Source organism: Rhopilema esculentum, chromosome 21, assembly GCF_057945365.1.
Source record: "Rhopilema esculentum isolate cy_ngs chromosome 21, ASM5794536v1, whole genome shotgun sequence".
NCBI lineage: Eukaryota > Metazoa > Cnidaria > Scyphozoa > Rhizostomeae > Rhizostomatidae > Rhopilema > Rhopilema esculentum.
This window is the reverse complement of record NC_142835.1, coordinates 6660041-6675378: the sequence shown is the minus strand read 5'-3', so window position 1 is coordinate 6675378 and position 15338 is coordinate 6660041. Positions and strand designations below refer to the sequence as shown.

General features: G+C 33.3%; 2 protein-coding genes across 4 annotated transcripts in view; one reads left to right on the top strand and one right to left on the bottom strand.

The window, feature by feature from the left end:
* LOC135684267 (GTPase-activating protein CdGAPr) overlaps positions 1-7370 on the bottom strand; it is a 46871-nt gene extending 39501 nt beyond the window's left edge. The window contains exons 1-2 of one of the 3 annotated variants that reach the window (XM_065199742.2): positions 7239-7370; positions 3764-3880 (exon numbers count right to left, since the gene is read on the bottom strand). Coding sequence is in view for 1 of the 3 variants with exons in the window: in XM_065199739.2 (XP_065055811.2) it covers positions 1186-1201 (16 nt within the window). In the remaining 2 variants the exon portion in view is untranslated. Of the gene's footprint in view, positions 1-1185; positions 3741-3763; positions 3881-7234 lie in introns of those variants that run through there. The other 2 variants (XM_065199741.2, XM_065199739.2) reach the window with 2 other exon arrangements.
* Positions 7371-7372: 2 nt separating this feature from the next.
* On the top strand, positions 7373-15201 carry LOC135684620 (calsequestrin-1). Its single transcript, XM_089114715.1, has 13 exons — positions 7373-7719; positions 8203-8287; positions 8633-8699; positions 8973-9006; positions 9485-9590; positions 9899-9972; positions 10956-11039; positions 12755-12804; positions 13152-13197; positions 13372-13426; positions 13992-14092; positions 14471-14545; positions 14799-15201. The coding sequence occupies exons 1-13, from the start codon at positions 7468-7470 to the stop codon at positions 15057-15059; spliced, it is 1290 nt and encodes a 429-aa protein (XP_088970841.1). The 5' UTR covers positions 7373-7467; the 3' UTR covers positions 15060-15201.
* The last annotated feature ends 137 nt before the right edge of the window (positions 15202-15338 follow it).

Here is a 15338-nt window from a genome sequence, read left to right as displayed (position 1 = left end):
CGAGAATGGATCTGAAATCGTTTTATACAGCGTACTCTCGTCACCAATTTTGAAAATTTTTCAGCGCCCCCACTACCAAATGCCCCTCCTTCAAATTTGCTCTAGATCCGCCCCTGCCAACGCATGAGTCCTCCCCTCAAATTTCTTCTAAAAATCAATAATCAATGTTTTTCTGAGAATTGTCGAATTGTGTATTCTGAGTGGTATAGTAAATTGTTAAATGTTAGTCTGGGAGATGCATTTATAGCCATTCTAGAAGGCTTGATTTCAAAACTTTTCTTCCGCGTCGGACCCAAAAATGGGGGGGTCCTCCTATGTCACTAAACTTGATTCTTAGCCGCAAGATTCAATTTCGTGGTTAGGTTAAATGAGCCAAAAATTGGTCGGAAGTTAAAACCATAAGAAAAAGCTGCGGCTGAGGTACTTTAAAACGTAAAAACATAAGAACATTGTTATCACGGATATATTTTTCATAAATGAGTAGACCTTTTGCTACCCGTTCAATGTTTTCTGGATTTGCTAATGTCTAAATGTCTAACATACATCCTTATCATTTAAGAACAAATTAGGAATAACCCAGCCTCAAAATTTCGGAAAACTAAGAACAAAAAGCCTGAACCTCATTTCCCTAGTTCCTGAATGAAGATGTCTTTATTGGCAGCACATTTGCACCCGCCATTTTAGGCAGCCATTTTACAGCAAAAAATCATTGAAATATCAAACAATTGCAATTTTCTGCCACCCTAAATTTAAAGAAGCCCTTAAGCAGCAATTCTTTCAAAGATTAGAAAAATTTCAGCATTGAAAGTTTTTAGAATTTGTTTATAAAAATAAAGGTAGATTTTATAAAATATTGGGCTTTCTGTCCCGTCTCCAAACTGAACTTTATTGTAAAAATTCTAGTGGTTAGCGCGTATTCATAAGACCTACCCTTTACTTTCACAAATTTTTCGAGGTAAAATTTGTTCATTTCCTCAAGCTTTTGTTTCATATAAACAGGTTCTTAAGTAAAAATAAACCAGTTGATTGGAGGATCATTAGATTATCTACTGAATTTCCATATATCAGTATTTATAGGGGAGTAGAATTGTACAGCAACAATAGATTACGCGAGGAAGGCAAAAACTACCTTAGCCCCAAAGCAACAACTACCTCGCTGCTACCGAGATATTTCTTAGCACATACCTTTAAGAAGTTTCATCTTTTCACTGTATAAAAACCGGCTCACTTTGCTTTTACGTCTTGGCCTTTGTGAACGGTTAAAAATTAGTGTTGAATAATGGCTGCCTACGTTAAAGCCTTCATAACGATAGCGAGTTGATTAAAACACCTTGGAACTTCAGCAAACTGTGAAAACTGCTTGCATCACCTGGATACAGCTGGATCTGGCGATATTGCTGGTAGGCTTGTGGCATGTCATAGTCAATAGGATGCTAGTTATTTTTACAGTAAACAAGAAGGCTGAGGACGTGTTTTGAACGCTTATGGAAGGCAAAGACTAATGTGGGCTCACAAGCATGTGACCACAAAAAAGCCTGTGCAATGAACCTGACGAATACACAGCAATGGTTTACCATATGTCGAAGGTCTTTGCCTAAATTATCTTCAATACATGAGAAATAATTGAACACAGGGAAATGTTTTAACTGAATTTGCTATGCGTAGTTGCCTCACTTGATAACGAGTACATGCTCGAAACGTCGTGTTTTTAACAATCAAACTATTATATTTTCATTCTGGTACTAAATTTATTTGCTAACTGTATTATCGTAGTTGCCTTTGTATCGATAAGGATAACGTTGCCTTCGTTTATGTATAGCTATATTTATACTTATTATTACATCATTATAAAGGCCAGTTACAAATTATCTAAGTAATATGGAAATTGACAACTGTTAACTGTTGTTAAACAGGAATTGCGAAAGGTTCCATAATGAGTACATCTACTTAGATCATAATTTGCCTCGACCCTGCAAAAACATTAGCGAGGGAGATCTATCGTTTTATGCTTTGCTCAAGCCATTCATGTTACGAGTCAAATGTATGTCAGATTTACAAAATACAACTTTAGTCATACAGAACAAACTTAGATAAAACGACAACATTGTTAGTAAGTTTTCATGCTGTTGCTGCTGTTGTTGTTTGTTTGTTTTTATATTCATTTTTGAGGTTTTTGTCAATGATCGTGAAAATATTCATGTCATATTAAAAATAGGTAATCAAATGATAACCATAGATAAAATTTTCATTTATCTCACAGCTATCAATTCTTCTAAATATCAATAGATTATTTGCGTTGCCTTCCCTTGACAACTTCCAGAAGGGAAGTTGAATTGAATATTCTTTCTGTTAGGACGGTTATTCTTTTAAAAAGATAATTAGTTATAAATCCTGTTACCTCCTGCTGAATAAAATAAAACGAGGGGACGCTACACATGTGTTGTTTATTACGTTACGTGGGTACGAAGACAATGGAAAGTGTTAATGACAGTGACACAATGGAGGACATGATTACGTTTAGACAATGGTCACTACAAAGCAGAAGATCTATTCAATGTCATTAGTGAGAAGGAAAGGATTTTGTCACTTGAGATAGGAAATATGGAGACAAAATGAGCAGAAGCAGCGATGGGCTTATTTCAGAGGCAGTTACAAAATACAACATGTGAAAACGTCCTACTTTGTAGGTATCAAACTGTCTACGAAAACTGCACGAAACTTGAACCAAAATTCGTTTCTTGTCCTAAGTCAGTGCAAAAGCAAGTTTGCCTTAAAAAAACCAGATCATAAACTGAGAAACAGTCAAAAGAGGAGCTAATAACTTAATGAATAAAGACATTGAAATGATATGCTTACAAATCTATGGCTTGTATGATGACATAAGAAACATAACGTTTTGACGGAAACTTATGCTGCAATTTATGACCGTCGATATCTCTATATTTGTGGGAGGAGCATTGGCGTTTAGGCCGTAAGCGTATTTTCATTTATAATTTATCATTAAATCCTAGAAAGATGTCCCCTGATACCTGTTTTACAATCCTAAATAAATTATTATGTCGGAGAGATAAATTTGTAAGCACTTTGTCTCTTAGACGTGATTTTAATTCCTGATTCATCTGCTGTTAAATTCTGAAACGTGCGTACAACAATTTCATCGTTTTTAGCCCTGGACATTGAATCCTTCACATCAAAATTATTTTAAATTCCTTTAACTCGCTTTTAAAACATGTGTGTGGTTTATATTAAATCATTCATAGAGTTGTGTGTCATTTTTCAAACATGCTCCTCTTTAAATTCGATTTTGCAAACTCTAACTTCTAATCTAAAGTCCTTTATAATGACTAGTTCGAGTTAGACAGAGACTTTTCTAGCTTTAATAACTGGACCAATGGCGGTGCCAGCCACTACGCTCTGGTAGGGCGGGGGGACAAGATAAAACAATTCAGGCCACGCCCTTTTAGCACTAGAAAACGCCTTTTTACAATTAAGGAAAGCCAATTTTACCTGAAAGTAACGCCCATAACTAACTGTTGGCTATTTAAAGGCAGTTTGAAAATCAAAGGATGACATCAAAAAAGTACGTTCACTTTTAGTGTTCAGTTTACCGAAAAGGATGCAACGCAGGTGAATTGTTTTATATAAACCATCGCCCAGGGCACGACATCGATCTCTCAATTTAATCTTATTTGTTTCAGTTAGAAACAATTGGAAACAATTATAGAGACCAATAAGAGTAAACCCATCCTATTATAAGACGTACCTTTAATGATGATATATGGTATTCATAATAGTCACACTTGATGTTGCAATGAAGTAACTGTCCTGTAGGATCTTTGAAGAATTTCGAGTACCTCGCCAGACTTCCATTGACAATGGCCTAAAAACATGATATGTGAACGATTTACTTAACGTTCCCAACAGATGCATAAACAAAATCGAAAAGCAGTGGATCGGTGCTTCTTAAGATATTCGCATTGAAAAAACATTGTCTTTACACCAAAACAAATATGAGAGAACAAAACGAAGATCAAAAAGGCTTATCATTGTAACCACTATAATGTGCGTGCTAATCTACATTCCAATGATGATTTTCTTAGATAAAGCGGCCAGAGCATTGTAATGACGGATAAGACAAAAACGGAAAGTCATGGGATTTGGTAAAAAGCTGTCTAAAACTGAATTAATCATTTTATCAGTTAACCATTCAAAATTTTGTAATATTTTCTAGTTCAAAATCTTTTTTCGCACTTTTCAAGAAAGCTTCTTTGAAAGAAATTCAATACTTGGGTATAAAGACACACACCCTGCCTACAACCAGATTATTTGCTAGATTCAAATTTCTGAAGAAAAGAAGCAGACGTTTTACCAATATTTCTCGATTACTGATTGGCCAAAGAGGTATACATGTTACACTGACATGAAAATTTTTAAATGGCAGGGCATACATTCTCCAAAAATAGTATTCTGGCTAATCTTTGACCTTCCCAATACTCTCACGTCACGTGGTTAGGAATTTTATTAATGACCAAAAAATAATATATTTAAATAACAAATTTGTGATTTGAAAGAAATTTAATTCTGGTGCTTCGAGCATAACTCTTCTTCAGATCACATAATTGTGTTACACCTTGTTTCTGTTGTTGCTGTAGTCACTATATTTAATGAAATTGTTATTGTTGTTTTTGTTGTTGTTGTTGTTGCTACGGTTCTGCTAGTTTCAAAAAATCTTATGGTCTGCTTTTCTTAGATAAGAAATTACATTTGAATTTAACTGTGTACCGTATTTTGTCATGTATAAGACGCATGCTTGCATATGACGCACCCTTAATTTCATGCTTGAATTCTGAAAAAATAGCTTTTACCATGTCTTACCATGCATAAGATGCACCCCCCCCCCCCCCCCTCTTAACAGTTCTTGTAAATCATGTATCTTTGTGAAAGAATAAACTCAAGAATATTTTAGACACAAACTCTGTAGAGGAAATTTCTTCAAACCACAATGTTTCAAATCACCGAAGTAGAAAGTTTATCAACATAAAACAATCAAAATTATCATTAATGCTTGCAGTCCTTAAAATCCATGACATTCTTGTATTTCACCTTTTTCATTCACAATATTCACAATAATTGCAGGGATGTGCCCTCCAATGCAGGGTACAACGCTTCCATTTTGGAGTAAAAAAGCTTTTGACAAATATTTTTCTATCTCAGCTAGAGAATATCAAAGTTCTTACTAAATTTCCTGTGAAAGTGTGATTATTCGAATTAAGACAGCAGGTGCGTCAAATATCATAATATTTTGTCTATAAAATGACACTTTGCCTTAAAGGTAATGATGGGACAGTCAATTTTACCATGCATAAGACGCACCTTCAAACAAAGTCAATAATAGTTCGCAAAAAAGGTGCATCTTATACACATTAAAATACTGCATTGGCATACAAATTCTTTGTTTACTAGGTTGCATAGATTACAGTTTGGACTAATCATTCTTCATGCAGGATGGCTGTAAATTCATCATAAATAGTTTCAATAAGGTTAATTAAAATATTAAAAAATGTTAAACAATTTCAATTTTGGGCTTTCTGGTGAACCTTGACCAGGCCTCTCCCAAAAATGAGGATATTTGCAACGGCTTTTCCAGCCCACACAGTTTTGTATTACATCTTTTCCAGTCCATCTTTGCATTGCTGATATCAAGATAAAATGAGGATAAATATTTTATCCTCCGGACAGTTAAACATTGCTTTTTTCATATCTTTATGCAAGAAGTTTTGGTCCTTTAATAAAACTCTGTTGTTACTTTTGAGTGAATTTTCATTCTTTTTAACATTGTGCCTTGGAAATGAGAAACATTTTAAATCATTTAAACCGTTATCTTATAAATCAGAAAAATTAATAAAAAGCTCCCATATCTATTCAATTACAAGCTGACCTTGATTATAAGTTGCTCTTGATTACAAGCCATTAGCAAATTTGGTTCATAAAAAATGTAAGCAACCCTTGATTGTAAGCCACATCCATCAAAACCATGCAGAGATACTTGGTTTCAGTTTTTTGATGCAAAACTGATCATAAAAATCTGATTGTGTATTTAAACCAAAAAATAGACATTAGAAGTCCAACCAACAATAATATCATCCAGCATGGGATCATCAATAGCGCTCAGTAAGTGGACCTGTAGTCAGTGCCTCTAGCCACTGAGCTATCCATGCCATAGGCTGTGAACCTGTAGCCTGGAAATCTGACAAGCCATTTGCCAATGTGTGCTCCATAAGAATGACTCTTGTAAAACTGTTACATAATCTGGACATCAAGCAGTAAGTTAATTATAAAAGAATTATTGAAAATGACCATTCTATTTATCATAAAACATTAACAGGTGCATGATTGAAATCATCATCATGTTGAGCAAAGTTTATATTTCCCTTGTTTTCTTCAAACAGCAATTAAAAAATAATATCCATGATGGGAACCCTGTTTGGGCCTAAGTTTACAAGAAAAATGTTTGAATATGAGTGCATTATTAACAAAAACCAACACAGAATTAAAAATCTTAAATACTAATGGTATACATCATGGATTCCCCTGCCTATGAAAATATTTCAAAATTAGCTACTGATTCTTCAGTTCAAAAAGAATCCATCATCAAAAACTTTTTTTTGATGCCAATCTTTCCGATGCAACTACAGACAGGTGGGGTAGAAAGAAGGGGATTAGCCTCACAACGACTTGCCTTGCTCTTTGCTTTTAGTCAGTCTCCAAAATATATAACAACATCCTTATGAGAGCGATTGAGATGATTAAAATGCACGAAATCAGATGATTAAAACAAACTTAATGTAACTACTATTGTAGATCAAAATTTCAAGAAGGAAGCGAATCGAAAAGAAGAGTGCAATCACTTCCTTTTCCCAGGAGGAAAAGAAAGCTACCTAACAAGAAAAGAAAACAAACCGAACGTTTTAACGCAGCTACTAAGAAAACTAACACACATTTTGCATACTAACTAAACATATTTGGGTAATTCCTGATGCATTTTAGCATAAGTCATTTTAAACAAAATTGGAAGTCTCAGTGAAAAGAAGAGGTCTCGAGATTCGAGGGCAGTTTTCAGATTACCCTTCTGCTCCAGCAATGCAGCGCACGAATATCCAAATTGTTGGAGATTTTCTGCGAAATGCAGTAACTAACAGAGAACTTAGTGTAATAAAAGAATATATTTTCTTACTCACTAATTTCGTTCCCCTACATAAGTGCGTTTTGGTCTTTTAACCATCTCTCCTCAGGAAAAATATTTTGATCTCTCCAACTTTTCACCCTTGACCAACCATCCAGCCTCATTTGTCTTTTCCTAGACGAGGCTGTTTCAAGATAATTTATGCGGACTCTTGGAAACCCTTGCAGATTTTAGACGTCGAAAAAAACAATTATGGTCAATTAGACTGTTGGAAAATTTCACAAATGGCGCCAGTTTGTTTTCTATTTTTTCTACTTAGCCTTTTTGTTATTGCTAGAGGCCAAAATGAAGAAGATGGAACAACTGAAAGATCCGAGCGGCTAGCTGAAATGATGAAACATGACGGAGTTGAGAGGGTTGTGCAAGTAACCTCGAAGAGTTTTAAAGGCCTTGTTAAGAAGAATGATATTATTGTGATGCTTTTCCATGCACAGCAAAATGATTCACTCTATAAGCAAGAAAAATATGCTCTTGAGGTGAGAAACTGCACCAGATTTTTTTCTGATATGGTCATTTGGAGAGGAGCAATAGTCTTCTTTCAGAAAACTATATTTCATTTCTGAGTTTTAACCAAAAACCCAATGTTTTTTTTTAAAAAATAATAACGATATAACAAATACTTAAGAAGAATGAGTGGTGGAGCTGCATTTTTACTTTTGGAAGTTAAGAATATAAAGTTCCTAGAAGTTAAGAACATAAAGTTCCTGTAAAGAGCCACCCACACAATATTTAGCTACTCATGTGCAAACCAGAATAGAGCAATTTAGCTGTTACACTTCATGCCCAAGATCTTTTTAATGTATAGCAACTGATTGCAACAACAATGTCCTTGAACATTATCATATATAAATTTCTTTGAATAAATGAAAATCGAATATCTGATTAATCAATTATGTTTTCTTTTAAATTCTATAACCTGGTTTTGTATTGTAGGCTGACTTTCATTTCTTCTTCCCCAGATTGTTGCAAAATTGTTTGACAAAAAAGGGGTAGTTTGCACCACTAGCAATATGCTGAAGGATATGAAATTGGCTAGAGAATTAGGTATGCATAGCAGAACTTGGAGCATATTGTTTGGGTTATATTGCCTTTTTACTTGCAGTTTTTCTTTGTTGAATATAAGATAAATAGGCTAAGATATATATATATACACTATTTTTAAAGTCAATGGCCTCAAAGCTTAAAACTAATGAACAATTCACTTCCATTCAAGGATGTTCCAATATGTTTTGGTGAAAATTGATCAAAGGGCAGCCTGCATGAAATCAAAACAACAGAGTTTTGTTAGGAAATATATTTTCATCACAACAAGAAGCACCATGAACTTGTAACTCAGTTCATAAGTTTGTCTACTTTTGAACTTACTGAAAATTTTAAATTTGTCTTCAGGTATTTCTTATCCTGGGGTTATCAAGATATTTAATCATGGAAGACCAACAACATACTTTGGTCAGAGGTTTGTATTGTAAAAATTAACTAGGATCCTAGTATATTTGCAGCATATTTTACTTATCCTTTTTGTTATCATATATTTGAAGAAGAAGCTGAAATTACATTGTTATATAATTAACTCTGTTAATGCTTATAATCTCTATCAACTGCTATTACGTTCAAATGCCTTATTTTAGAAATTATCCATTTGCATTAATGATTTATAACTTCAAGATTTCAATGAAGTTTTAAAAAACTTGTCAGTTCTAGTAAATAGGTTACACCTTTTTATCTTTAGGTCACCTGATGTGATGGTTCCGTATCTATCAAGGGTAAAATTTATCTTGATGTAATTGTAATTATCATTACATTTGTATGATCAAAATATTCTCCAGATCATATAATGTGAAATTTGCATTTGTCTAAAGTTGTTTTGCTTTTTTATGTGTAGTATATTGTGTGTGATACATGTATTGCAAGCATAACAAGTGGACAGGATAAACAATGTTGAGGAGGGCTGGCTGCAAAATGACATGGGGTCATGTTTGTAGTCCACAGGACAGATTTTGAGACATACCTTTTCTTTTGCTCAAAGGTTATCTCTCCAAAGCATTTTTGGCATTACCAACAAGTGAACTTTGAACATTTTTTTCGATATTCAAGTAATCAGCATCAGCGGAGAAAAAAATTAAAAAAACTGGGCAACGGGAAGGGAGGATTTGAACAACCTACCCCACCACTGATAATCCATTCTTAGTGTGAATTTTCAGGGGCTTTGGTTCTAAAATTTCTTTTTATTGTCTATTATAGATGTTTGAACCACCTGTGACAAATATAATTTCAAAAACTGGAAAAAAGAACTTTGACAATGTTCAGTTACCAAAAGTTGTTGCTTATGTGGAAAAAGAGGGTCAAGGTTGGTTTGTTGAAGTGTATTTCAATTCTAATACTACATGAATGACTTTTAGTGCTCTTAAAAATATGTTAGTTATATAAATTTTATGTGTGCCTGCAAAAACACTTTTTTAGCTTTAGTGTTCAAATACTTTTCTTGATATTGGTATGCATTTTCAGGTAAGGCCTGCAAAATATTTCCTTACAGTGATAAAGGAATGATAGAACACAATGTAATTCTCTTAATCAATCAATAGCTGTAATGGCCATTGTTGATCTTGCAAGCCCTCTACAATACGTTTCTAAATTTTTTTTCTGTTTGTATTGTAGAGTACACAGAGCTTGTAAAAACTGCAATGTCTTTTCAACCAATGATTCAGTTCCATGCAGTCTTTGATGCAAAGGTAATTTCATGCCTGAAGAGATTTAAGAAATTTAGAGTAAAACCTACCTCATCAGACGTTAAATGAATACTGCTCATTATATTCAAAAGAACAAAGTAGAATTGAGCAACAAATTTGGAGCCAAATCAAAATAAAGTTAAACTAGTATATAAGCTGGATCTCTTCATATCATGCAAAATAGCTTGACTTATGCCAAGTCTGAAATTTCATGTGATGCTTTTGTGTGAATTGCATGCAGTTACACATAAGCTCAATGGATGCCTGCAGTGTTCCAGGTGTGTAAAATGTTGCACACCTTGATTTTTGATGAGAGAATGTTTTTGAGTTTTCATAAAAATATTCAATGTTAAACTTTACATCTTTAAATGTTGGTATTAGTATGTGCATCCCTATCAAAGTCCTACCACTTTGGCAGATTTAAGTCACACAACAGTTATAAAGCCAAGTTGTTTACAAAGGGCAAAACTGCTGAACATGAAAATTACGAGCTTCCTATTGTCCAAGGAATCATTTTTCTGCCATTTTAAAAAGAGAACAACACAAAAGATGAACAAAAAATCACATGCAAAGTCTCACAACTGATGCTTGTTGCCTGTTATTTTTAGCTTGCCCAGACCCCTGGCACAAGACAAATGTTTCCTTAAAGCAACAAGGATTAATTACATTGTTTCTAATATATTCTTGAAGAATTGTGTTCCATTTTCTACTTGACCTCAGGAATCAACTACAAATCTGGTAGTCAAAGTAGCCAGAAAATTGGTACTTGTTCTAAAAAAATTAGATTAGTTTTATCAAATGCCTAAATGCTGTCCAATGACTGAGTGGCTTCACAAAGATCATTATAATTCCAAATAACATTGTTACAAACAAAACCTGATGTACACATGGCACTGCTGGATATATTTTACTTCTATGTATAGCAATTTAGCATTCTCATAAACTCTTATGATGTATATTTGCTTATCATATATTAATTTTTTTAGATTGCAAAAAGTCTGCAGCTGAAAAAGATTAATTCACTACTCTTTATTAAACCATTTGAGAAAACTTTGAAACTGCCCAGTGCTGTAAGTGTGTGTATTAAAGTTTTCTTTTAGCCAATATTTTAATTGATATTATTCATTTGCTAAACTGTTATGAATCTAAATGATAAATGATGAATTATGGAGAAATCAATTAGATACACACAAAACAATTTAAACTAATATGGTTGGAATGAACCATAACTTCCTGGTACAGCAGCTCCAGTTTCTTTTCTTTTGTATAAGTGAAAGTCCTATGCACTTTACTCAGACAATAAAAGGGTAATTTGGTGTTAAACTTTTAGCATTTTTAATTTGTTAGATAGGTTTTTTATTGATGATATTTTGAAACATATTCTAAAGATGTTGTATGAATCTTGGTACATGGCTGTTTGCGCATCTTGAAGCAAAATTTGGCATCAGGGTCCACAATTCATAGTATTAAAGTATTAAGGCTAGTTTACACAAGATAGTTTTCCATGACAATTTTTAATTGACAATTTTTTTTGCTCGTGTAGATTAAGTCAATTTGAGCTCATATGACAATTTTTCATATGACAAGTGTACTTTTTCAAAAGCTGGCATGCCAGCTTTTATTCGCCATATGAAAAATTGTCATAAAACTTGCTCATGTAAACGCTTTGACAAGTAAACTTGACAATTTTCTTTCGCCCTCACACCTCGCATGACCCTGGTGCCATAACTGTAAGTAAAATCTCAACAGCCATGTCCAAGTTCCAATCTTATGTTTCTGGCGCCAAATTTATTTATCAAAGTGAAGCTAGCCTACAAAACTGAGCGAATACTGCTGGCGAAATCCATTGCCTTCAGAACGAAAAGGTGTCAAAGAAACTTGCTGCTCAGCCACATGAGCAAATACATTTGACAATTAAAAACTTGTCAAATATCCATCTACACGAACAAGGAAACTTGTCAAAGAAAATTGTCATAGAAAATTGCTCGTGTAAACTACGCTTTATATCATAGCTTTATTTTTCAAGTGTTATAGACCACCGCAAAAGAAATTTCAATTTTTTTGTCCCAACATGAATTCATAAAAGTAATGTACTAAACAAGCATAGGTAGACAAGCATAGGTAACCTGTTTTTAATCTAAAAATTACTTCCTGTAATGATAATAGTGACAAATCAGATTAAGAGTGGTTCTTTAAGCACAATCAACCAGCACATACACTTTTACACTGTTTAACAAGCATATTGTGTCATGCAATTCCCTAAATGGTGAATGCTGTAATTTAAAGATGATTCCCAGGGCAACAAAATAAAGTTTCTGATAATCATTACAAAGCAAAAATGGCTGAGATGCACAACAATGCTACTTTTTGAGAATCAATTGGTGACAAAACGCACATCTTTTCTCGCCTAGATGCATGTCAAGTGGTGGGTGCGTCAAATTGAGGCCTGCCTATACGTGCTGCCATTTTCAAGGTTAATTAATGCATAACAGAGAATGGGCAAAATAACCATTATTATTTTAGAAGTATTACCAGTTTTGGCATTCAATGGGCTAAAAATGGAAAGTCAAATAATGTTTTCTTGTGATTTTCTGGGCATCTTACTATTTCTATGCTGGGCATTCGGCAGTATGCATGATCTTTGAATTATTGTTAGACTTTTCAAATTCTTTATGCTTTTTAAGATGCCCTACTTCATGAACAAAATTTTATCTTCATTTTCTAACTTTGATACAACATACTTCAATTCCTATTGCACTGTTAATGTAAACTTTATTTTCTGTAGGTTACTTGGAAAGAGAATAAGCTTGTTGATTTTTTGAATCAAAACAAGAAGTAAGGTTCTTGACCAGCTTAGCTTCCTTTTGAGAATATATATTGCACAATGTATAACACCAGGGAATTTAGAATACTTTGATTATTTTCAGTATATAAATAGAAAATTTATATGATAATCAACATCAAAATTGCTTTTCTCTCAATTCTGTACAATATCATCCTCACCCTAACAGGTTTATGGCAACCATCAGACAAGGATCACTGTTAGCAAACTCAAAGTTATTTGATTGAAGTATTATACTGAATATTTCAAAAACTAAATAAAAAGAACCTGTATATAAATATAAAGAACCTAATATGTAAATTTTTTATTATCTATATTGTCATCTTGTCACATTTCATAGGCAGAGCATCAAGAAGATGTTATTAGAAAACATCCATGAAATATGGGTATGTAAATGAATCTAATTTATCAGAAGACTCTGTAGAATTCATCCATGAATTTATGCATTGATCATTCTCATATTCAAAGATTGGCTTGATTATGAGAAATTCATCGTTATTGATTGTCTGCATTAAACTTACAAAAAGTGGCACTGACCATTCAATGATTTTCATTTTTAGTCACCAGACATGAAAGGATATATAATAGCAGTATTTGCCAAAATAGAAAACCCAGGTAAACTGATTATTATGGCTGTTAGTAAATAAAACCTGTATTGTGCTCTTAGAGATCATTAAATATTTAAAGTATAAAAAAAATTCATCAAAATGAGATTCAATTGTGGATATTTTTTATTTTCTTTAATTCCTGTTACCGACCTTAAAATCTTTTTTGTAAATTTTGTTGCAAAGCTTTGTCTTTCAACAACTTGATGTAGGCAAATCAAAATTCCCATTGTTGGTCTATTAAAAAGATATCCCATTAAGAAAATTCATCCTGTTGCCTGGCTTTAATATATGCTGACCCTTTAATTGTTGCATCCAATCCTCATAGACAGACCATATATCAGGTCCCCTTGCAACCCAGGAACCCAAATGGTGGGTCTTGACAAAAGAAGTGTTTTTAATTGACACAATTCTGAAACGTGACACAAATGGTGTTCAATAGTTGATGACAAACAGGATCCACTAGGTAGTTGCCAATTACCACTTTTGTGCTTTGTGTTTTATTAGACTGGCAGAAACATAGTTGTAAAGGGATCAATTTGCCTTTGGTGACTTCTTGCCTTTGTCCTTTTTAGTTGGAAACAGATTTTTCTCCTTGGTCAAATCTTTGGTGAGAAGTGTTGGAGACAACGAAAAGCTTAATTTTGTGTGGATAGATCCAGACCCATTTCCAGCAGTAAGTTTATAGAAATTATAGCAGAAAATTGTTAAAAAGATTTATATTTATAACTATCAGATTTATATCTTGTTGCATTTCACAGGCCACAAAGAGCAGATTAACTAGTAGACAGGTAACTTTTCAATTGGAGACTGGCCAACCACTACTTTTGAAACTAAGGAAGGGATACTTTAATCAATTTTAACAGAACAGTTTCCAGCATGTCTTTTAAAAGACAAGCCAGGAAATGTCTTCTAAGGCAATGAAAAAACATTTGCAAAGTTTTATGAGAACCCATAATTGCATTAAATTACTTTATACTAGTTTTGCTTGCAAAATACTTTAAAACTGCAACTTTTTTGAACATATTCTTCAATTTTTTTATTTTAATTTTAGATGAAAGAATACTGGCAATCAACTTTCAATGTTGACCCAACAAAGCCCAGTATAGGTGCCGTGGATTTGAATGAGGTTTGCAATTAAATTTTAAAAAGTTAATTTATTCCAGCACTTCTACTGAGCTTTTTTCCAAGGATGTTTAAATTTTTTGGAAATTAATTTTTTTGTAAAAAAGCACCAAAAAACAGAAAAATTAAGAATCTTCCCAGAAATGGTCCCCTCTAAAATTTGTTTGCCACAGTGCTCACTGATAAGAGTACTTTTTGTGATTTACAATTCATTTGCATTTATTTAGTATTCAAGAAGTATCAATTTGCTTTAACAGCAAGCATCTACATGGCTTTTACAAAAGGAAGATAAAGAGCTAAAATTATCTGACTTAAAAAAATGGTGCAACAATTTGCTTGCTGGAAAGCTGAAATTAGTTCCATTGAGAGGTAAAGGAAAAGACCGACCTGAAAGTACAAACAATGAAAATGCCAACACAGAAAGCAATATTCAAACAGGAAAAGATGACAATTCCGGAAACCAAGAGGCAGGCAATCAAGGGACATTATCAAAAGATGAAAACAAGGATGAATTATGATTTTGTTAACATAGCAGAGCTGTTGATAATTCTTTAGGGTTATGAAATTTTTTTAAATAAATTTCTATTTTACCTTTGATATTGCTCAGCATTGATTTCAAGAAAATGCTAAACAAAAAAATATATGGCAAATAAAATGAAATCTCGTTTTACTGTGGTGCACTTTTTGCCTCTTTTTGTTTTTATGATATTTACTAGCTTCTTTCTTAATAAAAACTTTATTTCTCTGAGATAAAGGAATAAAATTGAATCCTTCTCAAACTTTCGACTCATCCCAGG